The 26,728-nt window shown below is 41.7% G+C and overlaps 2 protein-coding genes across 3 annotated transcripts in view; one reads left to right on the top strand and one right to left on the bottom strand.

Moving 5' to 3' along the window:
* BOC (BOC cell adhesion associated, oncogene regulated) overlaps positions 1 to 18,809 on the top strand; it is a 74,998-nt gene extending 56,189 nt beyond the window's left edge. Inside the window, exons 11-19 of one of the 2 annotated variants that reach the window (XM_063305663.1) lie at positions 1,290 to 1,496; positions 2,473 to 2,654; positions 3,334 to 3,439; positions 3,999 to 4,121; positions 6,099 to 6,320; positions 15,347 to 15,549; positions 16,094 to 16,164; positions 17,219 to 17,427; positions 18,163 to 18,809. In XM_063305663.1, the coding sequence (XP_063161733.1) occupies positions 1,290 to 1,496; positions 2,473 to 2,654; positions 3,334 to 3,439; positions 3,999 to 4,121; positions 6,099 to 6,320; positions 15,347 to 15,549; positions 16,094 to 16,164; positions 17,219 to 17,427; positions 18,163 to 18,344 (1,505 nt within the window). In that variant the 3' untranslated portion in view covers positions 18,345 to 18,809. Of the gene's footprint in view, positions 1 to 1,289; positions 1,497 to 2,472; positions 2,655 to 3,333; positions 3,440 to 3,998; positions 4,122 to 6,098; positions 6,321 to 15,346; positions 15,550 to 16,093; positions 16,165 to 17,218; positions 17,428 to 18,162 lie in introns of those variants that run through there. The other variant, XM_063305664.1, reaches the window with a different exon arrangement.
* Positions 18,810 to 20,232: 1,423 nt separating this feature from the next.
* The window catches only part of CFAP44 (cilia and flagella associated protein 44), a 68,039-nt gene continuing 61,543 nt past the window's right edge, over positions 20,233 to 26,728 (bottom strand). Inside the window, exons 30-35 of the mRNA XM_063304722.1 lie at positions 26,281 to 26,411; positions 25,473 to 25,589; positions 24,956 to 25,157; positions 23,987 to 24,147; positions 21,782 to 21,916; positions 20,233 to 21,303 (exon numbers count right to left, since the gene is read on the bottom strand). Coding sequence (XP_063160792.1) covers positions 21,118 to 21,303; positions 21,782 to 21,916; positions 23,987 to 24,147; positions 24,956 to 25,157; positions 25,473 to 25,589; positions 26,281 to 26,411 — 932 coding nt within the window. The 3' untranslated portion in view covers positions 20,233 to 21,117. The remainder of the gene's footprint in view (positions 21,304 to 21,781; positions 21,917 to 23,986; positions 24,148 to 24,955; positions 25,158 to 25,472; positions 25,590 to 26,280; positions 26,412 to 26,728) is intronic.

The following is a 26,728-nucleotide window of genomic DNA, read 5'->3' on the forward strand; positions in this document are numbered from 1 at the left end:
ATTTAAAAAATTAATATATTGTTTTTAATTAAAAGGATATTTTAAAATAAAATCAACAATGAGGATTTCAAGCTGTTCCGTGAGCACACCAGTTCTGTTTACATGGGCTGATTGAGCATTTTATGAATTTAGGGCAAATATTGGCTATAAGTGGAAACTTTAAAAACAATTCTTATTCAGCATACACATTTCTGACCCTAACAATCCCTTGTTACTAATATACCATATTTCCTCCAAAGGAAGAGAACTCTACATTTAAGACAATCTTGCCCAAAAAAGATAAACAGAAAAAATATATAAATACAGATAAAAATCCTGCACAATGTCCAGCTTTCCATCTTGTCAATCTAAGTTTGTAAATTCCAGCTAAAACCAAACCTGGAGATTCTCTCGCTGCCCCCCAAATAAAGATCTGTTTGTGTGTGTGTGTAAGAAGGCACATGTGATTATCTAAGTCCTTGGTAGATACCATGCTTCAAAGGAGGGCAGTGTCAAAAAGAGGTATTTACTAATATACAAAGACATTTGCAAGTCCTCTGCATTTGTTAGTTTTCAATAGCTTTTGTATATTTTTCAGCCAGTATAAGATGCCCTTTCCCTCCAGGTGTTCTCTGATTTAGGTAACAAGCACTTCTTGAGCAGGTATGGAACATGTGAGCTCAGAGATGCAGCACAAGGCTCAACTCCCCTTCCCACTCAGCTCTCTGGGTGGTGGGACCTAGTGCTTCTGCTCACACTTAATCACCACTGTTTCTGGGTTGGCAATGTCAGGGATCTTTTGTGGGCTGTGCAACTGCCCTTTCCCCCTTCTAAGCATGATAACCACCACATCCACTAAAGGCTGAGCAGAGAAGCCATCATTTGCAGAGAGCCCGAGTCTGGATGTGGCTAGATACTGGATCACTGCCCTCCTCTGCTTAGGATTTAGGACTTCATTTTTTTAACAACTGGTTTCCATGAACTGGACTGGCTGAATTCCCTTCTCCCTCCATTCATTGGTAACTATTGGAGGGAAACAATCTTCTTTTTATGGGTGGTAGTAGAAAGAAACAATAATATTTAAAAAAGTAAAATAAAATAGTAAGTTGGTGAAATCCAACAAAGCAGAGAAACAGTTGAGGATATGTCTGATTTTTATGAGGAAATTATTGATTTTCCATTAATAAATGTTGAATCCCATTTAGAGATTTTAAACACCAGAAGAAACAAAGGTGGCTTCAGCTTTATTCTTCCAGTCTGAAATTGAGATTAATTTCATATCTGTTACATAATCTTCCTATTCTTTACAGCTCCTGAGGCTCCAGATCGTCCCACTATTTCAGTAGCATCTGAGACATCTGCCTATGTGACTTGGATCCCACGTGGGAATGGTGGGTTCCCTATTCAGTCATTCAGAGTGGAGTATAAGAAACTGAAGAAACCTGGTGACTGGGTGCTAGCCAGAAGTGACATCCCCCCTTCTCGTCTCTCTGTGGAAATTAGAGACCTAGAAAAAGGTAGATTTACCCTTCGCAACATGCATACTTTTCTGTGCATTCTGTAGTGGCTTATAATATGCTTAAAACAGAACATTTCATTATCCATACCAAGGAGAAAGGTAATAATTCATTTTCTAGAGAGATGTAAATTTCTGCAATCATTTTATTCTGCCTAAGGCTGCTCTTGAATAGCTTCCTTAAACTGTGTGCTACATGTAAGGATAGCCCAATCTCTTTTTCGTATAAAAACCTAAGAATTGCCAGTCTGCTCCTTTTTCACTACAGTGGCTCTTCAGAGCAGGAGAGGGTTTAAATCCCTCAATTAAGTGAGATGACACTGCCCCCCCCAACATCCTTTAAATACTGCTATCAGTCATATGTGATTGCACCTTCCAGCTTTTTCCTCCATTAGTCACATGGTGTTGGGCAAATGGAAGTTCTCTGTCTTCTCCAAAGCTGTGGATAAAGTGGGAAAAAGCTGGCACCTAGTGATATCATGAGCATCTGGTGGTGGTGTAGAAACATGAAAGATGGGTTATTTCTCTCTATTGAAGGATATACATCCCTGTTTGGAAGAATGAACCTTTTGTTTCTTCTCCTACAAGCAAACATATTCCCCACTTGTGTTTTTTTTCCCCTTACTTCTAAATATTTCTTCAAGAACCTGGTTTTTGGGCAAAAAATAAAATAGTCACTGAAGTACCTTTGACACTTCAATGGCATGTAAGATACGGTCTTTTTCGTTTCTCTAATACTGTAGGAGATATCAACTGTGATTATCTGAGTATTAGGACAGAGAATTTTTCTTCATTGCCTGAAGGAAAAAATATTGAAAAATAGATTTTTTGCTATGTTGTTAGGTCAGTGAATTAAAGAAATGCCAATAGAATAAAATGCCCAGGTTTCTGGAGGAAATTAACGAAAGTATTACCTTGGTCAGATGTCATTCCTCTGCTCTTCATTTTTCTCTATTGCTTTTTATCTAATCCTTTAGGCACATCTTACAAATTCCGGGTGCGAGCGTTGAACATACTGGGGGAGAGTGAACCTAGTGCTGCATCTAAACCATATGTTGTATCAGGTTATAGTAATCGTGCATATGAGCGTCCTGTTGCAGGTCCATATATCACTTTCACTGATGCCATTAATGAGACAACCATCATGCTAAAGTGGATGGTAAGCATGAGACGGAAGATGTAGAATTAGCATGCAAAGATGGGACTTTTTTAAAGCTGCAGTAGACTTTATCTAATTAAAATTGCACAATATTTCTCAGAAGATAATTCCTATGACATTATTAATATGGTTAATGCATATTGTATTACTAGTAGCACCTTAAATTTCTCTCATTTTTTGAATTATGTCCAATTCATTAAAAAAATTGCAAGTCAACATTCTGACAAGATTAATTGGGATGAAAAATATAAAAATAAGCAAAATGAACTGAATATGAAAATATATCAAAACAGAATATGTAAAGGAAAGTAATCTTCTGTGCTAATAACTTATCCCTCAGCCTTCCACACCTATCAATTGATTATCTTTTATCAGAACTTTCTGCAGGTTAGCTGGTAAGTCAGGGGTAAATTTGCACTTGCATGTGGAGGTAGTCTCATCTCAGCATTTGGCATAGGGATGCCAATTAGATCCACAACAAAGTCCCCACTTTCTTTCTGGTTTCACCATGGCAGCTATTTTGCATTGACTATTTGATAGGCAAGTTCTAGAAAAACAAGAAAATATCCCCCCGAATTAACAGTCTTATCATCTTTTCCTTATAGTTATTCTATTACAAGAGTAGCTTTGATCACTACCTCTGTTTTTATTCATTTCTGCATTTTGCTGTTTTTTGCAGTATATCTCAGCCAGCAATAACAATACACCAATTCATGGATTTTACATCTATTATCGACCAACTGACAGTGATAATGATAGTGATTATAAGAAAGATGTGGTAGAAGGTAAGGAATTATCAGTGGATTAGATTTTATTGATTACTTTCTACAAGATGCCTTTATTTTGTCATTCACTAAGGAGAAGATCTGTTTAAAATAATAAAATAGAAAGTAGCATAAAATAAAATCAGCTGATATAAAAGAGCCAGTTTTCAAATAAGAGAACATGAAACTATGTGTAGATGTGAAACAATGTGTAGATATGGTGAAAACAAGAATATTTTAGCGATAGAAAGCTATGCAGAGATGCAGGGAATAGCATTGATGTAAACTACTGTTATCTATGTTTCTTTTTATTTCTTTTATCTCAAGCTTAATTTCGTTGTCTTCGTATTTGTTACTCCTTTATTGCAATCTGAGTGAAATTGCTTACCCTGAAAGGGAATAGTGTGGTGGGTATGTAGGTTCAAATAAGTGAGGAAGAAAAATTCTGTTGTTTTCACTGATTACTGTAGAATATAATGGTTATGTTAGCCTTTGATAATATAAACACCCATTTACTGTATAGTTTTAGGATGGATGAGCAGACAGAAAAGTAACAGTTGTGTATGTTGCTGTTGTTCAGGTGATCGGTACTGGCATTCTATCAGCCACCTCCAGCCAGAGACTTCATATGACATTAAAATGCAGTGCTTCAATGAAGGTGGAGAGAGTGAATTTAGTAATGTTATGATGTGTGAAACTAAAGGTAATTAGTGCTCAAGTACCTTCAGAGAATCTGTAATCACTGATTAATCTGTAACACTAATAATTTTTTAATAGAAAAGTCCCAAAATACACTGTGCTGCTGAGCAAATGGTATAAAACTAACAGAGACAAGAGTTCAAGTATAAACGTATTATGTGCACAACTTGAGGATCAGGAATAAGCCTCTACTGATACCAGATGACAGAAAAGCAAGCAAGAGAGGAAATATCTAGACATTTCTGCCTAGTTGATGGAAATAGCAGTATAAAACCCAAAAGCAAAGTTTTTAAAATATATATTACGGATCACAAAGATGGCTTAATGGAATAGATGATGTTTGGTTTTTTTTCCAAGTGACCTCATAGAGGTCCCATTGAATAAATATGGTTTGTAGGATTTGTGGCCTTACTGATCTGCCTGAAGTCCAGGTTCCAGCAGTCCTAGTATTAGCCATGCTGGCTAGAGCTTTTGGGAATAGGTTTTAGCAACATCTGGCAAGCCACAGATTCCCACTTCTGTAGTAAACAGACTTACAGTTTAATATCATTGTAAGTAGAAGTTAAACTGCTGAGCTGCTGAGCTTGCTGATTGGAAGGTCAGCGGTTCGAATCCACGTGACGGGGTGAGCTCCCTGTGCTAGTCCCAGCTCCTGCCAACCTAGCAGTTCGAAAACATGCAAATGTGAGTAGATTAATAGGTACCACTTCGGCAGGCAGGTAACGGCGTTCCATGTAGTCATGCTGGCCACATGACCACGGAAGTGTCTACGGACAAACGCCGGCTCTTCGGCTTTGAAACGGAGATGAGCACCACCCCCTAGAGTCGGACACGACTGGACTTAATGTCAAGGGAAACCTTTACCTTTACCTAAGTAGAAGGTAACTGTTAAGTGATCAGCACTAATATTAACAGATTTGCCTACAGAACAGTTAAGATTAAATCTGTAATGCAGATGTAGAATCTGAGAAAGAGAAGCAGTTTATTAAGTTAGAGATGATTTCTTGTTGTTGACCTTAGTAATGAATAGCAGAAATGGTTAAAATAACAAGACTACAGAGCTCTTTGAGGATTGTGATCTGAATACTCAAAACAAAGTTTTCATGATCTGGGCATACAATGAAAGGGAGCAGCAAGAAAGATGACAGCTTGGACTTGACTAGAAGCTTGGTTTCAAAGAGTGGGAAAGGCAGACAGAAATGTCCAGACATGTACACACAATTCTTCTTGATTTACAGTGATATTAAATATACAGTATACAGTGGCTTTAGCTTAGCAAACTATACATGTATAGTTCTATAAAATTTCAAATGGAACTCCATACAGTTTCTTATCTGTTTCCCTCCCTCTCTCCTGCAGCTACTTCTGTGTTGTCACTGCAAGGCTCGGTTCTGTAGAGGGAGGAGAGGGATAAAGGGAAAAATAACCCTTTTCTTGGCTTTTGGGATTCCAGCACTTTTTTCAAGCTGTCTTTGTTGACCTCTGGTCTTTTCTTCGAAAAGTGCAGTCCCTTCCACCAGCCAGTTCACTAGGAATACCCAACAACCTCCCTCTCCATTACTTAAGGCTTTTGTCCTTCTGTATGCTTACAGCTATGAGGCAAGTGTTTTAATCAGGCACAAAGCTTCTTGGGGTTTGCATGACGCTGAGCCTGACTTTGGTCCAAAGGAAAAAACCTCTAATCTTGAGACCATTGCATCATCCAGAATCCATCAGGGCAACTCGACCTGCCACACTTGGAAAGAATCAATCACTATAGATAGTAATATAGCATTATGGGAAGTTGACTATAACTCCCATCATCCCAATCGTCAGTGTTTGTGCTAGGAGGGAATGGACATTTTGTCGCTATAATATAAAATAACATATTACACAAATAGAAAGAGAGGCTGAGATAGAAGGATTGGGCAGGGAGAAATTGAGGAGTGTAGAAGGCCTTATGTAACATGAGACTCTAACAATGCTTTTCCTTTTCCTGAAGCTCGAAAATCAGCAGGACTGCCTGGTCGTCTTCCACAATCTACAGTATCTACAATACAGCACCCACCACTCAATAGTGGCCATACTGTCTTAGGGGCAGGGGCCATGGTGGCCCGCTCCAGTGATCTATCATATTTGATTGTAGGTGTGGTACTGTGCTCCATCGTTCTCATTATTGTGGTTTTCATTCCATTTTGCCTTTGGAGAGCTTGGTCTAAGCAAAGTAAGTACCTCCAAGAGCCAAAGGGTCTAACTTTTTCCACAGAGGGGTTTCTTTCTGCTTGTACTGAACATGTTTGATTTAAAATTTATGGACTCGTAACAGGAAAAGGCAGCAGGTTAAAATGTTTTGAGCCATATCCAGTTCCCAAATTTGATTGCCTGGAACTTATGGCAGTGATAATCCAAAATTTATCTATCTATCATCTATCAAATTTGTCACCGCCTGTCTCCTCCCACTGGAGGGACTGATATATCCTGAGGACACCAAGGTGTCCTCCACTAGTTTGTAATAAGGGGATTTCATATTCTTTTTTGTCGCGTCGCGCGACCAGTCCTTCGCCCTTCGGTCTATGGGATTCCCTGGGGGGGAATGAGCCAACGATGCCCTCGCAAGGGTGAGGTCGAAAAGACAACGGCAGGCACAGGATTCTTTTGTGGCGAGAGACGCTACACCTCAGGAGATTGCTGGTACTGCCTCCTGGTGCCACGCCCCCACCTCCTTTTATTCCGCAGTTCTATCAGGGCGGGGGAGTGAGTACAAAGAGAATAGGGAAATACAAGTCATGCCCTTATAAGGGAATATACAGCATTCTGAGGCTACGTGAGAGACATGCAATCTAGCTGTGCAGTAATGGAGTCAGGTTCGTCACATTTCCACCTTTTTTATTTAATTTTGTCCTCCCCCCAGAGGGTCTGAGTTGGGGAGCCAGGGACTCTTCAGTCCAAGGAGACCCATCCCAGCGTCCTCTCTCGGGGGGTAGTGTGACTGGGGGTCCTTGTCCATTTCCGATTCACTATCAGAGGACCATCCCAAGAGTGGTGTTTTCTCCATACCTACAGCAGTGACCAGGTGTTGAACAGCAAGCTTTGTCTCGGATACCTCTGAGTCCAATGTATGAAGTCTCTGCTTTAAGAAGCGGAGAACGCGACCCAGCACACAGGGGCCTATGGTGCATACGAGAATCAATAACAGGAGGGGCCCCAACAGAGTGGACAACAGTGTGGTTAGCCATGGAGAAATGCTAAACATATTTTGATACCATGACATGGATTGTTGGCGCTCCAATTCCCTTGTTTTTAAACGGGAATTGAGCTCTTTCATAGAGTCCAATACTACTCCTGAGTTGTCGGCATAAAAACAGCAGTCTTCCTTTAGAGCAACACACAGTCCCCCTTGTTTGAGGAACAGAAGGTCGAGACCCCTACGATTTTGCAAAACCACTTCGGATAGAGAGGTAAGGGAATCTTGTAGCGCCACAATAGATTGTTCGATGGCGCGAAGGTCAGTGTCAATGATAGCACTAAGGTGACGCAGGTTCTGATCATTGACAACAAGGGCTGACACACCGGTGGCGGCTCCGGCCGCACCTAAGCCCAGTAGGACTGATAAAGTTACAGCAGTCACTACTTCGCGCTTAGCCTTGAGGGGGTAATGAGGGGGCTCTAAAATGGAGAGAAGTTCGTCAGGGGAATAGATAGAGATCTTGGGGAGTAGGAGCACCTGAATACAAAAGGCGTTAGTTCGTAACAAAGTATCACCGTATACACATGCGGTGAGGCCAGAAGAACATGCCCAAACAGAGTTGTTCCCAGGGATAAAGTATTGCCCTGTCAATCGGGCAGAGATATTACCAGAGGTAGTGTAGAGTACACCGTAGCCACCATGGCCGGTGTAACCGTTGATGTTCAAGCGAGTTTTTGGAAGATAGAGGGCACAGTGATCATGAGAAGAATTAAGGCAATATTGAGTATAGTTAGCAGGAACACGGCCAAGGCAGCAGCCCTGCCCTATTATAGAGGTGATAGTCAACGTGGTGTTTTGCCAGCGGCAGGAGGAGGCTGAGGTAGAGTTTCGGATAGGGTCAGGAGAACCGACTGCTTCATAGAATGGTGGAGAGGAAGACAAACAAAGCCAACATCGAGATGTGTTAGAAGCGGTGTGAACAAGGGAAAAGGAGGAGTTAAGAAGAGAGACAAGGGGTTTTTTTTGTTTGGTGAGGGGTTTAAGAAAGGTGGAGTGAATGTCGTCGGCATTGGGCCCAACAGGTGGGGACCGAGGGAGAGTGACCTGTCGTTGAATATAGAATATGTTGCCGTAATGATATGCGGGCCATCCGGGATATATGCGACCTCCCCATTTTACACCTGAGTCCCAGGCATTCCCCTGAGCTTTTCCTGCAGCAGTGAATTGTACAATAACCGGATTACATTTATTCCAGCCCCCCTGTCCTGCCGCACCCTTTCTGGTCGCGGTGCACTCAATGTCCTCTCTCAACCGAGTGAGAGTGATGTAATCGGTCTTATACGGAGGGGTCCAGTAGATGTGGCCGGTGGAAACGCAGGACCAAGACTTGCAAAAGTAATCTGCTAAGCCTCCGCAGTCGTGCACGTGGTCAGGGCGGGTGTCATGTCCTGGGCATACGTAGAGGGGATGGCTTTTAACGATGGAGTGGGTGGGCTGTGGGAAGCCGTCTAGCTTCCTGTAGGCTGTCACTCCTAAAAGCATTTCTGAAAAGTCAAAATACAGGTTAGGGAAACAAGATACAATTGGGCTATAACAAAAGGAGGTATTCAGGATCTGTCCCAAGGCATCGCGGATTGTCCAGGTGATATTGTAAGGGCGATGCGATCCCTGGGCGTCAGATGCCAGCAGGCGTCGTCCCTGCCAACGGGCGGGCTCAGGAAGGGAGAGTTGAAACAAGGTGAGCGTAAGGCGAGATGAGGTGGCGAACCCCTTAATTAATTTTGTTATTTCACAGTGATATTGTCCTAGATCGGTCAACTGTACGTTGGTGATAGCAAGGGTAGTTTGGCGAAAGTGATAAGTGATGGAGTAGGAATCGCCATCTTGGAGAAGAGTGTTGTTGCGAAACCAGCGCCAGAAGGTGCCTTTTCTTTTGATGGGAGAGCGTTGAAGACATTCCATGGCGTTGGATGCTGAGCTGCGGCCGACGGTGGCAGGGTAGCGTAAACGATGGGTTCGAATGAGAGAGGTTGTTTTAGGGTTCGTTGTGAGGGGAGCAGAGATGGAAGAGAGATAACAGAGAAGGAGGGTCAAGGAGGTGCTTGTCAGGAGACTGCCCATGATATGGCCGGATACAGCGAGCAGGAACCCAGAGCACTCGATCAGGAAGTTGCACAGCAGCGTAGCCTTTTCCCCAGGTGACGAGTTGCGCAGGGCCTTTCCACTCAGGGCTGGGCAGTTGCCTAAAATAAACAAGGGGACGGGAAGAGGGAACTACTGGCTTAGAAAAGTGTCGAGATGCAGCCGTAGCAGGGGGGGTACCGGTAAGATTAAGGAAATTCAAGGTAAACAAGGTGAGATTAAGGATATTTTGTAACATCGGGAGGCTTGGGGGGCCTAAGGCCTTTTTCCCCGTTTGCCGATCAAGGGCATTCTTTAGGGTCTGGTTAGCCCTTTCCACAATAGCCTGACCTTGGCTGTTGAATGGTATACCGAATCTGTGGGTAATGGACCACTTACGGCAAAACTCAGCAAAGGGAGTGCTGACGTAAGCAGGGCCATTGTCAGTTTTCAAAGTTTTGGGACATCCCGATGTGACGAAAGTGCGAATACAATGATTGATTACGTTTTTCGTGGCTTCTCCTCTTTGCAAAGTTGCCAGGATGAATCCCGAATAAGTATCCACAGATACATGGATATACTTCCAAGGTGCAAAAGAGGGATAATGAGTGACATCCATCTGCCATGTGTCACAAGCTTGGATACCCCTGGGATTAACTCCCTCAGGGATGCACTTTGCCTGCAAACTGCAGGTTGGACATTGTTGAAGAATGGCGGTAGCTTCTTGATATGTAATGCCAAATTGGCGCACCAATGCTTTTTTATTTTGGTGGAAATAAGCATGGCTGTCCCCTGCTAAAAGCTGCGGAGGAAGAGGGGAAGAGGCCATAATTTTGCAAGCCTCATCTGCCATGTGGTTGCCTTCGGACAGGAAACCGGGTAGCTGTTGGTGGCTTCTAATATGCGCTACAAATAAAGGGGATGTTCTGTCCTTCAGGAGAGTTTGAAGCTGCAAAAAAAGCGTCATGAGAGAGGGGGGGGTAACAGGGGAAATATATGCATCAAACATGGCCACAGCCATTTGAGTGACATACATACTATCTAATATAACATTCAAAGGCTGTTCTGGGAAAAGGGACAAGGCTAACAGAAAAGCGGCTAACTCAGCCTGTTGGGCGGATGCTTGTGGGCCTGTTAGGCGTTTATGCCATTTGCAATTATTTTGCCATGTACAAGCCCCTATGGTTTTGGAGCCGTCTGTAAAAACAGTGAGGGCTTCCTTGAGTGGCTGCTGAACGAACGGCGAGGTTAGTGTGAAGGGTACTGTTCGCAACAGTTGCAATCGAGGATCAGGGGGAAGATGGCATGACACCTGGCCACACCAGTCCTCCAAGGCATCCTGCAGTGCAGTGGAGTTTTGTAGGAGGGGTTCCCATTGAGTAACCTTAAGGGGAATGTACAGGGTGGAAACATCCAGTCCCATTAGGGCTCTAATCCTCTTCCGGCCTTTCTCAACAAGAGAGGCCATTTGTGCTGCTCTGGTGATGATGGATGTCTTAGGTGTGTGTGGCAAGTGTAGCCATTCTAAAATATGTAGATGTTTGTTATCAGACGTTTGGACAATGATGGCAGTTAATAATTGATGTGTTGAAAGAATGGCAAGAGAGTGTGGTTTGTCAGTGAGCGCACGGTCCACCCATTGGGTCGTAAGGACGGCATTGACCTGTTGTAAGGCATGCAATTGTTGTTCTGTAAGGTACACCTTGTCAGCTGGGTTTGTCAAACCCACTAACGCTTGGAATAAAGGTGATAACATGGGTGTAGTTAAAGCGAGGTATGCGCGGGCCCAGTTAATGACCCCCAGACATTGTTGTAATTGGACCAAAGTGGTCGGCTGGGGAAGCGTGAGCATAGGTAGAAGTGGGGCAGCTGTGGAGGCTAAAACTTTGTGGCCTAGATATTGCATTGGGTAACGAGACTGGACCTTTTCTGGTGCAACGTGTAACCCTGCCGTTGCTAGGGTGGCTAAAAGAGTAGGAAAAGTTTTTTGAACTGTCCCTTTCGGGCCCTCAGCAGCGACTAAAATGTCATCCATATAATGATACACAAGAAAATGCGGAAATTGGGATCTATAGGGTTGCAATGCTTTATCAACAAAAAATTGGCACATTGTGGGTGAGTTCAACATGCCTTGTGGGAGGACCTTCCACTGGTACCGAGCAGTAGGCTTTGAATTGTTAAGTTCCGGTACCGTAAATGCGAAAATAATTCTGTCCTTTTGTGCCAAAGGTATGGAAAAAAAACAATCCTTGAGGTCTATTATAATAAGGTCGTGTCCTTCCGGAATCAAGTTGGGGTTGGGAAGTCCACACTGCAAAGGTCCCATGGGCTGAAGGATGGTGTTGATAGCCCTAAGATCCTGTAGGAGGCGCCATTTGCCAGACTTCTTTTTGATGACAAATACCGGAGTATTGTATGGGCTGGTGGAGGTTTCGATATGGCCTTCAATTAACTGCTGTTGGACCAAGATATGTAAGGCGTCCAGTTTCTCTTTGGTGAGTGGCCATTGATCAACCCATACCGGCACAGAGGTTTTGAGAGAGAGAGAGAGAGACCCTAAAGGGTCCTGTAAAGCCATTAGGGAAGTTGAATAAAAGCGTGGAACTGTGAAAGCAAGTCACGGCCCCATAGGTTACAGTGCAAAGGCAAGATATAAGGCTTTAGATAAGCTGTAATATGAGAATGAGCAGTCACAGCAGAAAGCCAATGAGAGCTGACCTTAGCGGCCTGTGCTCCGCCTACTCCTTGCACCGAGGAGGCTTCGGCGATAGGCCAGGAAGAGGGCCATTCAGCGGAACGAATGACAGAGACGTCGGCGCCGGTGTCAATCAAGCCTTCGAAAGAGCGACCATTTAGTGTGACAAGGAGGGTGGGTTTAGAGGTTTGGACTGGTTGCTGCAAGGCAAACAATGATGGCATATCAGGAGAAGGGAGAAGTATGAGCGTGGCGACAACTGTTCCTTTATCTAAGGAAAAGCACCTATCTCCCACTCCTGCCAGAGCAATTTGTGTCAAATCTGACGAGTCATACAAATAGGGAGCAGCAACCATTCCCTCAAGCGTGAGCGAGGAGTTGGGAATAAGCAAAGCAGGGGTAAGAGGAGGGAGGGGTTTATGCAGCGTGACAACAAGAGGAAGGGAAAGGACAGCCCCCGGATCGTCATACAAAAGATCCTCTGCCAACTCCACAGGGAAGCTGGTGATGGGTAATTCAGCCTTTGGGGCGGGGTTAGCTGACAACCCCCGATCTAGTTTTCCGAAGGCTGGTGAGGGGAGGAGTTGTTGCGACATTGCGAGGCCCAATGATAGCCTTTGCGGCACCTGGGACAAGGAGTTTTAGGTTTGGAGGGGGGGGGCGGCCCCCTTTGAGTGGAAGGGGGCGCCCCACCTCCCCCGGGTGCACGGCATTGATTCTTAAAGTGGCCCGGCTTCCCACAATTGAAGCAATTTCCATGACGAGTGACTGCGAGGGCTTCCGGGGAATGGAGCTGAGGGGAGGGGTTAGTAGAAGGTAGCGAGGTGGTAATGGCGGCAGCGAGAGCGCTCACTTTATGAGAGGTGGTACCAACGATTCTGCAGAGTTGCAGGAAGTCTGCAAGCTTTACACCCGGTTGATTGACTGCGGGTTGCAGAATGGTCTGGCAGTCATGATTAGCGTTAGAGAAAGCAAGTTTCATTAGCAGCTCTTGTTTAGCCGTGGCATTATCAATTTGTCGGTCTAAAGCAATCTGAAGGCGACTTATGAAGGAAGCATATGGTTCATTTGGTTCTTGCATTATTTTCAAAAACGTTTGGGTGGATTGAGAGTCGGAATCATCCACTCTTTTGAGAGCATTCATGGCGCACATGTGAATAATAGCAAAACAACGACGGGGGGAGTTCTGTTGCTGGACTAAGGTTGCGAATTGTCCCTTTCCTAATAATTGATCTGCGGTCACCCCTGCGGGAAGACCTCTTCTAATTTCTACTTCCACCCCTTTGTCGTATTCAGATTGCCACACAACGTATTGCGCCGGGGTCATAAGCATAGAAAAAAGCATTTTCCAATCATACAATAACATAACAGTGTTAGCAGTAACTAAAGAGTCTAAAACTCCCCTAGTAAAAGGAGAGTGCAAGCCGTAGGTGGTTACAGCATCTTTGATTTGTTTCAAAACCTTAAGTTCAATATTGTTATACAAATTTCCTCCCGCCGCCCCTAGGCCGATGGTCATGGGAAAGGCAGAGGGACTCTCCATTTCCAATGAGAGGGGGGAGGAGAGGAGTTCAGTGATGGCGCCTCCTAGGGGGTGGTGTCGAGGGGAGTCGGGGGTTGGAGCTGAAGGGGGAGGAGGAACGGCTGGGTATGGAGGGGGTGGTGGTGAGGCAGCATCGAGATGGGCGGCAAGAGGGGGTGGGGTTTTTGGGCCGGGAGGAGAAGGGCAAGTTTCCGGGGAAGACGGGGGAGGGTAAAGAGTGTTGATGGCCGCCATAACAGCCTTCCAGGCAGTCAGAATAGGCACGGGTGCTCGTGGGGTATCATGAAAATATTTTCCTATCCTTTCCCAAGTGGATGCTTTGAGCGACCCCTCTGAAGGATAGACAGGGCAGTGTCTCTCCATGTACAGTAGGAGTTGAGTCACCGAATTTTTTGAAATGGGAAAGATGGTCGTACCGTTAGCCTTTTGACAAGAGTTAGCCTTCTTCACTAAATCATAAAGTTCGTCCCTATGAACTGACGAAACTTTGGAGAGTGGGGAGCCCATTACTTACGATTGCAGAGCCTTTTCCAGGTGCGTAGTAACGAGAGTGAAGGCAGTGCACCTCTAGACAGAGATCACACTGTGAGACCGAAGGGATCCCGGACGAGCCCCCAGTTGTCGCGTCGCGCGACCAGTCCTTCGCCCTTCGGTCTATGGGATTCCCTGGGGGGGAATGAGCCAACGATGCCCTCGCAAGGGTGAGGTCGAAAAGACAACGGCAGGCACAGGATTCTTTTGTGGCGAGAGACGCTACACCTCAGGAGATTGCTGGTACTGCCTCCTGGTGCCACGCCCCCACCTCCTTTTATTCCGCAGTTCTATCAGGGCGGGGGAGTGAGTACAAAGAGAATAGGGAAATACAAGTCATGCCCTTATAAGGGAATATACAGCATTCTGAGGCTACGTGAGAGACATGCAATCTAGCTGTGCAGTAATGGAGTCAGGTTCGTCACACTTTTTCATATCACAAGTAATGTGATTGATTAAACTTTCAACTGCATGACTGCATACATATATGATCAGGGTCTAACACAGTGTTCTTGTATGGCAATACAGGTAGTCTTAGCTTAACAACCACAATTGGGACCGGCACCTCCTTTACTAAGCAACACAGTCATTAAGCAAGACATCACATGACCATGACTTGCGATTTTACTGTCGGCTTTTCCATTGACTGTGCTTGTCAGAAGCCAGCTGTAGAGTGTGCAAATGGTGTAAATGCCCATCGGTTGTGTAGTGCCCGAATCTCAATCACATGACCACAGGGACGCTGCAACAGTCATAAGTGCAAGGACCAGTCATAAAGTTACTTTTTCATCACTGTCGTAACTTCAAACAGTTGCTAAACAGGGCAGTCAGTAAGCAGGGACTACCTGTGAAATTGTTTGAATTGTACTCTAAGACCCAAAGATATTATGTGCCAACTCCAATGGGTAGGAGTATTGAATGGGGCAAGGTGTGGTATGAGCAGAAAGGTAGGATTTAGCTGTTGCAAATTCTTTGTAATCTCTGCAACATAGCCCCCGATCTCCTAACTGCATACTTGAAGAGTTAGAGAGCATACTGTGAGGAGGAAAGAAGGAAATCTAACTGTGGGAACAAACACAAAATCTAGATCCAGTCCAAATCTTTTGCTCCCAATTGTGCTAGTTAACATTTATCCTGTATTCCCAGTCTAGTGTATATATTTCTTTCTTTCAGAGCAGACCGTAGATTTGGGCTTTCCTGGAGCAGGACTGCTAGTACCATCTTGCCAGTATACCATGGTGCCTTTGCAAGGTGTTTCTACTCCTCAAGTTAATGGGCTACATTATACAAATGGTGGCAGTGGTCATTTCCCCTCAGCTACAGTTGGATATTCTTGTGCAAAGCCGTATGATTGCCACTCAGAGGAGGCTCATCAGGTAAACTGTTCGTGCAACTTTGGAAACTGTTAGGTAACTTACTTCTCATAGCTCTCATAACACTGTGGCTAGCATTCCTTGTGGGATGTTTCTACAACTAGTTTACCTTACAGGATAGAAGTGGAAGGGAAATGTTTGCTAGAAATACCAATTTCCTACTTAGGGTGTGAAACTAAAGGGGGATTCAGTGGTATTTTCACTAAGCAAGTAAGTTTTGTACTTAAAAATTCTGACTGGGTGATTAAAATAGAATCTTGGAGTATATAGCTGGAGAAACAAGCCCCAAATTCACTCTTTCTATACTGTAAATAATAAAAGGGCTATGTATTTATACGCCAAGACTCAGAGACACAAAATTTCAGTGTTTTGAATGGATACTGAGTCCAGCTATCCAAATCAGCTTAATTTTTGTAATGCTGGATCCAGTCTTGATGCTAAATTCTTAAAACTGAGTGCCTGCTGCATCACTTCTTGAACTGACTAGGCATCTAACCCTTAACCTCTGATGTTTATTTTTTAATGTGCTTTTTTTTTCTGTTCTCAGCAAAATGAAACCAATGCTTTTCTGCAAAGGAGGGCACTACAAAATGGAAGCACTCCACCTGAACCTCAAAGGTAGGGTTTATTTCTGTGAGATATTTTCCCCCTTTAGTTTGATGGAGAACAGGATGCTATTCTATACTTTATTTGGCATCCTCTTTCTGTGAAGTCTTTTTTTAAAATCTAGACGGAAAAATTAAATTCTTGAAACATCATTTGATTCTTCTCAGATTTTAACATGAAGGTATGCAACCACAAGTAGTATCAGTAAAATACAGCAGCAAAATAACCAATGCATAGTGTTAGGTTTTGGTTATCTATAAGATTTATTTCACAACAAAGCAAAAAATAATAATTAAGTGGATTCTGAATATAAATAGAACTTATTTGATTATGTGCCATCAAGTCGGTGTCAACTCTTGGCAACTACATAGATTTTTCTCCAGGATGATCTGTCCCAACCTGACCCTTCAGCTCTTCCAGTGGTACATCCATTTCTGCTATAATTATGTCCATCCACCTTGCTACTGGTCATCCTCTTCTCTTTCCTTCCATCTTTCCCAGAATTATAGACTTCTCTAGAGAGCTACATCTTCATATAATGTGTTCAAAATATGATAATTTGAGTCTGGTCATTTGTGCCTCAAGTGAGAACTGTGGACTGACCTGTCTTTGTCTTCCTGGCTAACCATGATATTCTCAGTGGGTCTTCTTAAACACCAAAGTTCAAAAGCATTAATACTGTTTGTATCCAGCTTCTCCAACTTTTGCTTCCATAGAGTATCACAAAGAAAACCATTTTCTGCATGATTCTGATCTTTGTAGATATAGACACATCCTGGCATCTGAATATTTAGAGTATATTTAATTATATAGAGAGCATTCACGTATACTACTCAAATCATCTGCTCTACAGTGCATAGAATCTGGTCCTCTTTGGCATTTTAATACTTAATGAATATCCCTATCTTATATTAGTACATAAGATTACATTCCATTTGGAACCTCAAATGTGAAAAGAAAATTAAGCAGTTGACAAATTCTGTCTTATTTCTGCAAACTGCATATATAAGAAATTCAGTAATTGGAACATTGATGGCCTCAAACTGCTTCTGTCTCTTATATTTAGGCTTACCAGCCCTGGACTAGAACACAGTTCTTTACTTTGTGGTCTTCCAGATGACTCCACAAGCCAACTGTTACAGCAGCATGACAACCACCACCACCACCACCACCACCACCATGAACAACTCCTTAGCCTGTGTCACTCAACATCACAAAGCAAGATGGGAAATTCCACTATGGAAGAAGACATGAGGAATCCTGCCTTCCATACAGGTCAGTACCAAAGAGACCTTAGGTATTCTTTAAAATCAGGAGAAAAAGTATTGCTTTGAAGAAGCAATATAAACCAGAATAAGGGAAGATCGGTATTCACAGGACACTTCTATTCACTCAGAGTTCTGTGTTACATATTTATTAAATGTTAAGCATTTGCTAGAGATAATATGTATTAATAATCAGACTTGGTCATTAGATACAGCACATTCATCTTTCTTGTATTATTTCTCTATTGCTAGCTAAAATCTGTATACTTTATCAGTACCACAAAATGTCAGACAATGGATTTTCCTGTTAAATTGTGTTTAGAAAATGCTAAAAGCAGACTACCAGTGAAGGCTTCTTTGATTCTTACACCATCTGTTTGGCCTCCAAAAACATGTGGATGGATTGGTATAGCTCTGAAAAGACTGAAATGTCAACAGTGATTGTCAGGAAGCTTTTACTAATATGCATCTCCTTAGTAAGATATAGAAATGTAGATGAAATTGGTTTATTAATCAAATATCAGTGGAAATTACTGAAATTTATCTACGTTTACCAGTAATTCTTAAAATTTTTAGCTTATGTCTTCTCATGTATAATAGTATAAATATATATTTCTATCTAGTTTCCTGAAAAATTATGCAGGTCCTCAGAGCTCTCTATGTTTTTGTGATTTCCCTTCAAAATGTTTTGAATAGAAGGTTCTGATACAGGATGCAGTTTGATTCTTATTCTTTGTATTGTCAGATTCCACTTGCTGCCTTGGTCTAGTACCTGTTGAACACATAGAGAGAACAGATTTCTGCCAAAATAGAAGACATGTATGGCCCACAAATCCAGTGGATGTTTCTTCAGGAGAAAGCTCAGAGAAGTATTTGAATAGCCTGCCGGTGCATATTTCCTCAGATACTTGTTCCAGCATCAGATAAGGAACAAGCTGCCTTACAAAGATTATTCTAAACAGAGAAAAGGTTATTTATTTTTGTATTACATTTTTATTTATATATTTATGCACTTGTAAATAGATGTACATGTGCCTTCTAATTACAGAGAAGATGATATCATGTGAAAAATACAGCAGGGAATAAACCAAGACCAAGTCGACCACATATATTTTCATCAGTTCATGGACTCGAAAAAACAGATTTCTGCTTTATGTCTTAAAAAGGCATTGGAGCTTGCTTCATTCTCCAGTTACTAGAGTTGTGTTTCTAATGGTGAAAATATGGGAAAATCTTTTTTCTATAATCCTGTTGGAGGAATTTCACTGCAGAATGCCAAATACAAAAGTTAATGGACAATTTACCTGCATTAAAAACAATATATAGGTTATGTGCCAGTAATGAAAAAAAATGCCATGCTTCAGAAGTAAATAAAGCATTTCTCCTTTTTTTTTACTGAACTTGTCTTTGGAAATATTTGTTTGCTTTTTAAATCTTGACAACTGCAAAATGATCCCTACCATTCTTTTAATTTAAAAAGTTCACTGAACTGTTTCAATTAGGAACCAACAAGATGTAGAGTCGTTCAAGAAAAGGAAGCCACTGTATTTTATAGGTATACTGCATGGCAACACACTGACTAGAACACAAATGCATTATTGCTGAATCCAGAGTTTTCTACTCCCAAAAAGGCTTTTCACAGAAAGGCAAGCAAATTTCTCTTTATTATGTCCAAATAATTTCTTTTAAAATTAATATCCCATATCATTTTGCCTCAAACTTACAAAAATATCATATTGCTAGCATTCACAGCTTCTTCCTTAGTATATTGCCCCCAAACATAAATTCCTCTTCCTCTAGATTACCCTAAACACATGCACCCAATCCAGTCAAATAATAAACTCGTGCCCCATTCTGCAATCGCATACAGTAATGTGAAGGCCAGGAGGCAACTGCTGTTGCAAAGGATAGGCCAGAAATGGGGAAAGGAAGGACCAAGCCACATGATAGAAGTGCTCCCCATGCCCATTACTGGGTGCTTTTTCTCCCTCCCTCCCCTCCCTCCTCCCTCTCCTCCAGAGCACTTGTCAGGCTCTTTTGCAGCCGTCGCAAACTGCAAGTAATTCTTTCCCAGCAAAATTTTTAGAGTGTTCTTTAGCAAGACTTATGGAGATGGAGTTACATTAATTCAACAACTAAACTCTTTCCTATTTAGAACCAATTTATTTCCTAAAATAGTCAGGTGGAGGCTTTAGTGAGGAAGCAGGACCTTTTACTAACAGAAGAATGCAGCTAGCTGCCTCCCGAGTCTTTGTCAGTCTAGGAACCATTATAAGGACCCTTATAGGGCTCAGGTTTGTGTTGTACCAGCAGTGGGGAACAAATGGCCCAGTCTTCCTTCCTTTCTCCTATCTGCTCAAGTTGGAGGGGGGAAGGGGTTGGCACCTGAGGCTCTCTCGCTTAGGGGCTCCCATCTAAGAGTCTTATTTTGGGGCCAGCTGACGTCTCTAATCTCTCACCATGCCAAAGTTGCTCCCTCTTGCTGTCCCCCACCTCCAATACTTGCTCAGTTTGCTAGACCTATTCCATCTCAATCGCTGTGCAACTCTGGTTCTCTAAGCTATCTGCTCTCCTTTCCAAGCTTACCCAACATTGGTTTCTCTTTCTTCCTTTCAGTTTGTAAGATAAGGGCCTCGAGAGAAACAGAGCTCTGACTTCCACCTGTCCTGTTTTTCTGAAAAATATTCTGGACCAACATGGGACCATTCATAATCAGAAAGGAGAAGGGGAAGAAATGCGGAAAGTAGCTACTGTAGTCTGTCACTGCTTTCCAGTCACTCAAAAAAAAGAGTTTTAATTTTTTTTAAATGGTAAACTTTAGTGAGCACCAAGTATGCCCACAGCCCACTTACACCAGCTTTATAGAGTACTACAAGAATCTGCTGTTTCAAAGTCAGATTACTATAAAGAAGCAAGGAATATGGTGAGACTTAGGCTCAATAGTGTGTTTCAAATTTAATTATTCACATAGTATGAAAGTTAAATTACAATCTGAAAATATGTCCACGTTAGCCATGAAAATTATAAGCAGTTGAGATAGCTCAGCAGCCAGAGAGTGACACTGCCAATTTCAAAGTCTGTAGCTTTGCCAAAGGAACAGTGAGGACATGAGAACCCTGTTTAAAAAAATTTTCTCAGCCAACTGCATTCTTGACAAGGTGCAAAGGTTTGCCCAAATTTTCCAGGTTACTGGTGGCTACTTTGAATCTGGCTTGGGCCAAAGTTCCTCATGTGCAGCATCATGCACATGCCACCAGGTAGTAGTACATTATTATTTCATATTGTGAACAGGTGCAGATGTACCAGCATGCTAGGAGAACAAGCTCCCGTTTGCACACTATTGCCTGTTTTGGCATGTACAAGCATGTATGTTGGGTTAGGAAATAGAACATAGAAGATTTTCAAAGATTTTTAAAAAGAGACCCTTCATATATCCAAGGCAACTGGACTGATTAAGAGAATGGGAGATACAGTGTATTTGCTCAAGAATGGTTCTATACCTTTAATAACTGTAGGAAACAGTCAATCAATGCATCTCTACCTCAGGAGAAGTTATACTCTTAAAAGTTCAACCTAAACCACAGTTCAAAGCAGAGAATTTCTTCTGGAAATAAAATAAAGGTTAACTTTCAAGAGCCACTTTGCTGCTTATACACATGAAGTGAGACTGATCTTTATAAACGCAGGAAAAGGGAACTGTTTAATCTATAATCTCCTCTGTCTGGAAAAGACCTTGAGAGGGTGGGAAGATACGACCATCCTTTCTACTCAGGAGAGTTATTTCCTCTTTCAAGACTTCAGCTTCTTGGGCTTGCAGCTGAACAAGTGCAATTAATTTCTCCTTTTCCTCAATATCTGCTTTACGAGGTCCTTGGAATTCTGCTCCCTGTAAAACACAAGCCAGAAACTTTCCTTAATCACAGTAGTAGTAATATGCCTATCTTAGGTCCTTGGGAAGGATTCAGTAGGTGGATAAAAATGCCAAATCCAGTCTAAACATCTGGTTGACTGTGCGACCAACCATAATAATAATGAGATAAATACACACTCTTCAGAACAAAACTATCCAGGGATACTATTCCCTTCTTGGTTTGATGAAAATTATGTTCTTGTTTGCTTGCAACCTAGATAAAAAGTACAATGCATAACTGGATTAAATCTCTTAATTAAATATGGTGATTGAACTGTGGTCTCATATTCAATAAAGGTCATAACTTAAATTGAGAGACCTGTATAGTAGCTGCATATACAGCATAACTAGTAATGATCAGCCTAGTGTTACAACCTCCATAGAGACCTTAAAAGATAAAAGTAAATGCTTTTGGGCTTACTAATCATGAACCACTAACTGAATCTACACATACCAGGTTGTTCTGCAGTGCATCCAATTTAGTTTCAAGTTTCATCTTTTCTATGCAAAATGCATTCATTTGCTTCAGTTTACTAGTATTTTCTTTTGTTACCATCATCAGCTGCTGACGCATCTCAAGGATCTTATCCTAGAAGAGAGCCAGGATATTAATGAATTTATTAATAATTGCATTTGTATCTCATATTTCCACTTGAGAGCTCATTTCCTCTCATTTATCCTAACAACCAATTTAGTTTTGACTGAGAACTCAACCAGTGAGCACCACTGCTTAGATAGGGATGTGATGAAGCACCATACGCTCAACAACAAAGTGTCTATACTTATAAATTACAATGAAGTCGACTTGAGAGTTAAGCATTCATGTGATTTTGGCAACAGGGCAAAGGCCAGGGCATTTGACCCTCTTGATACTTCAAGGAATTTATCTTTTGAAATAAACTGTAATAAATCAATACAGATATGCAGTCAAATAATCGGGAGAAATGTGAGAAGGCATCATATGTATGACTGGGCAGAAGCCACAGATATGCTGTTGATGCAATAAGTCTCTAGTTTTCAGGAAGGAAATATCTCCTTAAGGCCAAGGTAGCTGAAGTATAGAAGCTGTGTGAGACAGAGAGGACACAAAACTCTGAGAATGAGATAACAGTCTTAGTCCAATTGTGACACCTTGGCAGTCACAGAGACTAAGCTGTCAGGGCAGGGGGACATCACACCAAGGAAGAGAGAAATTGCCCCTATCCTGGGAGGATGAATAGTATGATATATTTTCATATTAAAGATACGTTTCTAAGAGGAGGGGAATATTATTAGAAGCACCATATGCTCAGTGTATTACAGGTGTGCCAGATGCATAGGTTGTAGACCATACTTGCCATCTAGATTCTAGTAGGTAGTGCTACAGAGGAGCCACTGGTCATGCAGCATGTTGGAATTAATGACATGGGGAAAAAGTGGTCCCAGAAGCCAAATTTCAGGTTTAGGCAGGATATTAAAATCCAGGACCACAGAGGTATCTTTCTGGGAAATGCTATCTGTTCCATGTCAGGCAGTGAGTAGTCACATTGCAGGGATTAAGTAATAGTGCCATGGGTTCAGATTTGTGGGGCACCAGGATAGTTCTTGGAACAAGTCAAGTCTATATAAAAGGATTGGGTGGCACACAGACCAGAATACCAGTCATATGATGCATAAATCAAGAATATGCTAGAGCAGTTTTTAACTATTTTTAGGGAGAAAGCCAACAGGATGTGGGAAGCATCCAGTTCAAGAAAAATTACCCACAGAGGACAAGGCAAATTATTTTGTAGCTGTTCAGAAGTGGATCTATGAAATGTATAGTCAGTCAAGAAGATGATAACAGTACAGGTAGTCCTCGTTTAGCAATTAGAATTGGGACCAGCAACTTGGTCAGTAGGTGAAGTGGTTGCTAAGTGGAACCGCAACTGTGCTTACAATCTTACTTCAGCTTTCCTTTGCTTTACAGACCTGCAGTCATAAATGCAAGGATTGGTCACAAAGTTACTTTTTCATCACCATCCCAACTGCGAATGGTTGTTGTACAAGGCAGTCACTAAATGAGGTCTACCTGTATGTCAGCTCCAAAGAGTTTATGAAGGTTCCCAGCATGTTCTATTTATAGTATGAATGTGGAACATGAACTTCAGCTACAAAAGAGTACTCATGAACAGTTTCTTTAGGCCGAGAGAGGGTACAAACTATAGACAGGTCTCTGAGTTGTTTCCTTTTTAGAAAACTATAAAAGCAAAGGAGGCATGATGTGACTAAAATGAGGAATAGTCAAGGTTAATTAAGTTTCTCTCCATTTTTGCAATATGCAATGTCAGCAAAAAGTAAAAATTTTCAAAGTTGCTATTCCTGAGGTATACAGTATGTATATATTGTCTCTCACTTTCCTAACAGCAGTTCTAGCATTTTCTCTGGGCCAGTAGTTCACCACTAAAAATATTGCTAACATTGTTTCTGAACTTTGCAGATAATTTCTACAAAATAAGGAAATAGACTGCATGAATAGATTGCATATAATACAGAGTTTGAACTGTTTTCTGGCTCCAAGCAATTTTTGGCTTTTCTGTTTTATCTAACCATGCCCCTAGCTGCTCCCAAGGTCAACCCAGATGACACTTACATAGGCTGATTGCTTCAGTATCAGTATTGCTTCAGTATCAAGCCTTACCTCCCACTTTTTTAATTCTATGGCTTGAACTTGCTCTTTCTCCATTACTTTCATCCTGAGTTCTTCCAGGTTTGTGTTAACAGAAAGAGTCTGAAGGGCTTCCAAGTCAACAATCCGGCCAAATTTCATCATCATCAGCTGATTGCATTTCTCTTCCAGTTCTGAAAAGATGGAAGCTTTGGATTGAAGCCATTTGTGCATTCTGTTTTTACCACTTTTTAGCAAAAACTATATTGTCTTGAAATACCAAAGCCCAATATTACATTTTCAGTAAATACTGCAAGGTGCACACTAACATATCATGCCTCAAACTGCAGTTCTCATTGTAAAAAAGTAGAAAAGGACACCTACAGCTTACTATATGCTGTAGCATTTTATTGCCAGAGGCTAAGTACAACATTGCATCTCTTCCTAAGCCTAGTATAGAAATTGAACCAGACAGGCAGCTATATCTTACTTTGAAGAAGTGAGATCAGCAAGTTTGATGAGAGGCTTAAGTTAGGTTGAGTCACAGTGATTGGCCCAAAATCACCCAACAGCTTTCATTCCTTTAAAGCGCAGTAGACAGGGCAGGACCAGACAAGCTCTCACTAGACCTAAGCAAATGTGATAAGTGAGGTCAACATGCTTGATTAGAAGGTGCAAGGCAGGCCAGAGGATACATAGCACTGTGCTCCAATATCTTCTTAGCATCACTATTTGTTAAATATTGTTAGTATTTGTTACCTCACATTCCTAATGCTAAGTCTGGCTTAGGTGCTTCCAAAGCCATACAATATCTAAGAGTGTATTGAATTGTAGAAGCAACATTGTAAGACATTTCCACCTTTCTGTGTCAGCGTCAGCATTTCTAGAAAGTAGGTAGAGTACAAAATATACACCTGCAGGAAATAGTAGCCATCATATGTTCGCCCTGGATCAATATGAGACACCTTCACATACAAATTAAGTTGAAATTTAGCAACTCACGCTCAATCTTATGTGCTATTTCTCTCCTGTCTCGAATTAGTTGTTTATGCTGTTCCCGGGCCTTCTTATAAAGTTCCCTCTGTTCTAATTTTTCCTGCTGCAAGGTCATAATTCTTTGCTGCAAGCTCACCAAAGACAGACTGGTAAATACCAAAGCTTGTGAGAAGTCAGAGGGAATTTCTCCATTCAACATATATTCTACCTGCAAAAAAAGTAGAATGTACTTAAATCTGGAAAACAGTGTATTGCTTTGCTAATTCTCACTGAATTTGTTCCAGAGTATCCAAGAGGTGTTCCTATGCCTCTAGATGCATAGTGAGCCTAGAGAAATAAAATAATGTTGTCCAAAATGTTTCAAATGGATCAGTTATGAAGATGGGTAGAAAAATACTTCAGCTGTATCCTAGCAGCAATAAAGGAAAAGCCATGTTATATAATAACAAAGATCATTCAAAACTCCAATTTTAGGAACCAAGAAACCAAAATCAGCAACAGTAAAATCTGGCTGAGTCATCACCTGGTGAAGTTTTAGAGGCACTACGACGTGCAGCTCATTCAGCCTCTGCTGCTTTTCTCTCTGATAGGCCTCAAGTTCCCAATCTGCAGTATCTAGGCTGGCTGCGACTACTTTCACCTGTTAAAAAACAGCCATATTACAAAAGAGAGATCTTATAATGCAGGCAGGCCTGACCAACACAAAACAGTTTATTAGATTAAGGTAAAACAAGAGGAAGTGATCTATTAATTTTTTTTTGTTATACAAAACCATTTTTTTTCTTTTTGTCAGTTTTTCCGGTGAGTGGATAAGAGAATGATAGTATCTGCAAAGCAGAGAACATTACCAGGCAACATGTCCCCTGCTCCCAAGATACAGTCGGAGGACCTTGCCCTCCCTGTCAGCAACAGTAGTCCAAAACAAGCCTCTTCATTGCTACTTTTGTTTTCAAGAGCCATTTTCTGACTAGGAACAAATATGTTGTCATGCAGCCAGTTGGATGTCTACTATATGTCCAATATAGTCCATATTAAGAAAAGTTAATTTATGCAATAAAGATATCAAAGCATAACATTAAGTCACCACTGTACATCTCATCTGTTATTTCAGATTATGATTCTAAACTTCAGTGAGTAGAAGAATTACAGTAATTATGTCCAAAATTTGTCCAGGGTTTTATAGAACTGCTGCTCCAACGAAGTAACTGTTCCATCCTCTGAGCACATTGATATTCTAACCCACACCTAAGTAAACAGCAAAGGTAGGCTTTCAGAAATGTATTACTAGCTCAAGCTTGATTCCTGGGGACAAGTTGAAAAAGTCATTGTACCTTCTTTGTCAATGCTTCATATTCTTTCCTGGCATTTTCAATAGCTTTTTTCTCCTCAGCTAAAGCCTCCTCAATATCTAGTCGCTTCTCTCGGAGCTGCAGTGTGCTCTCAAAGAGTGCCTCATCACAGTCTGACACAAGAAAGAATTCAAGTTAAATAACTGCTACAATTTTAACTGGTTTGGACTTCAGTTATTTTAAAAGGGCAACCTAAGAATTAGACAGCTTAAAGATGTATCTTGTGCACAGTTATTTAGAACTGTCCTGCTACGAATACTTCCACAGATTCTGGAATACACTTCTACAGTAAATAAATACGCATATTTTTGAACTGCACAAATACCAGCCATGTGGATCAATATTACTTTAATTATACGTTTTACAGTTCCTGCTCTGAAATAAAAGTATCAAGAGAAATGACAGAAAAATGAAATCCTACTCTCTCACC

This window comes from Candoia aspera, chromosome 5 (assembly GCF_035149785.1).
Source record: "Candoia aspera isolate rCanAsp1 chromosome 5, rCanAsp1.hap2, whole genome shotgun sequence".
Lineage (NCBI taxonomy): Eukaryota > Metazoa > Chordata > Lepidosauria > Squamata > Boidae > Candoia > Candoia aspera.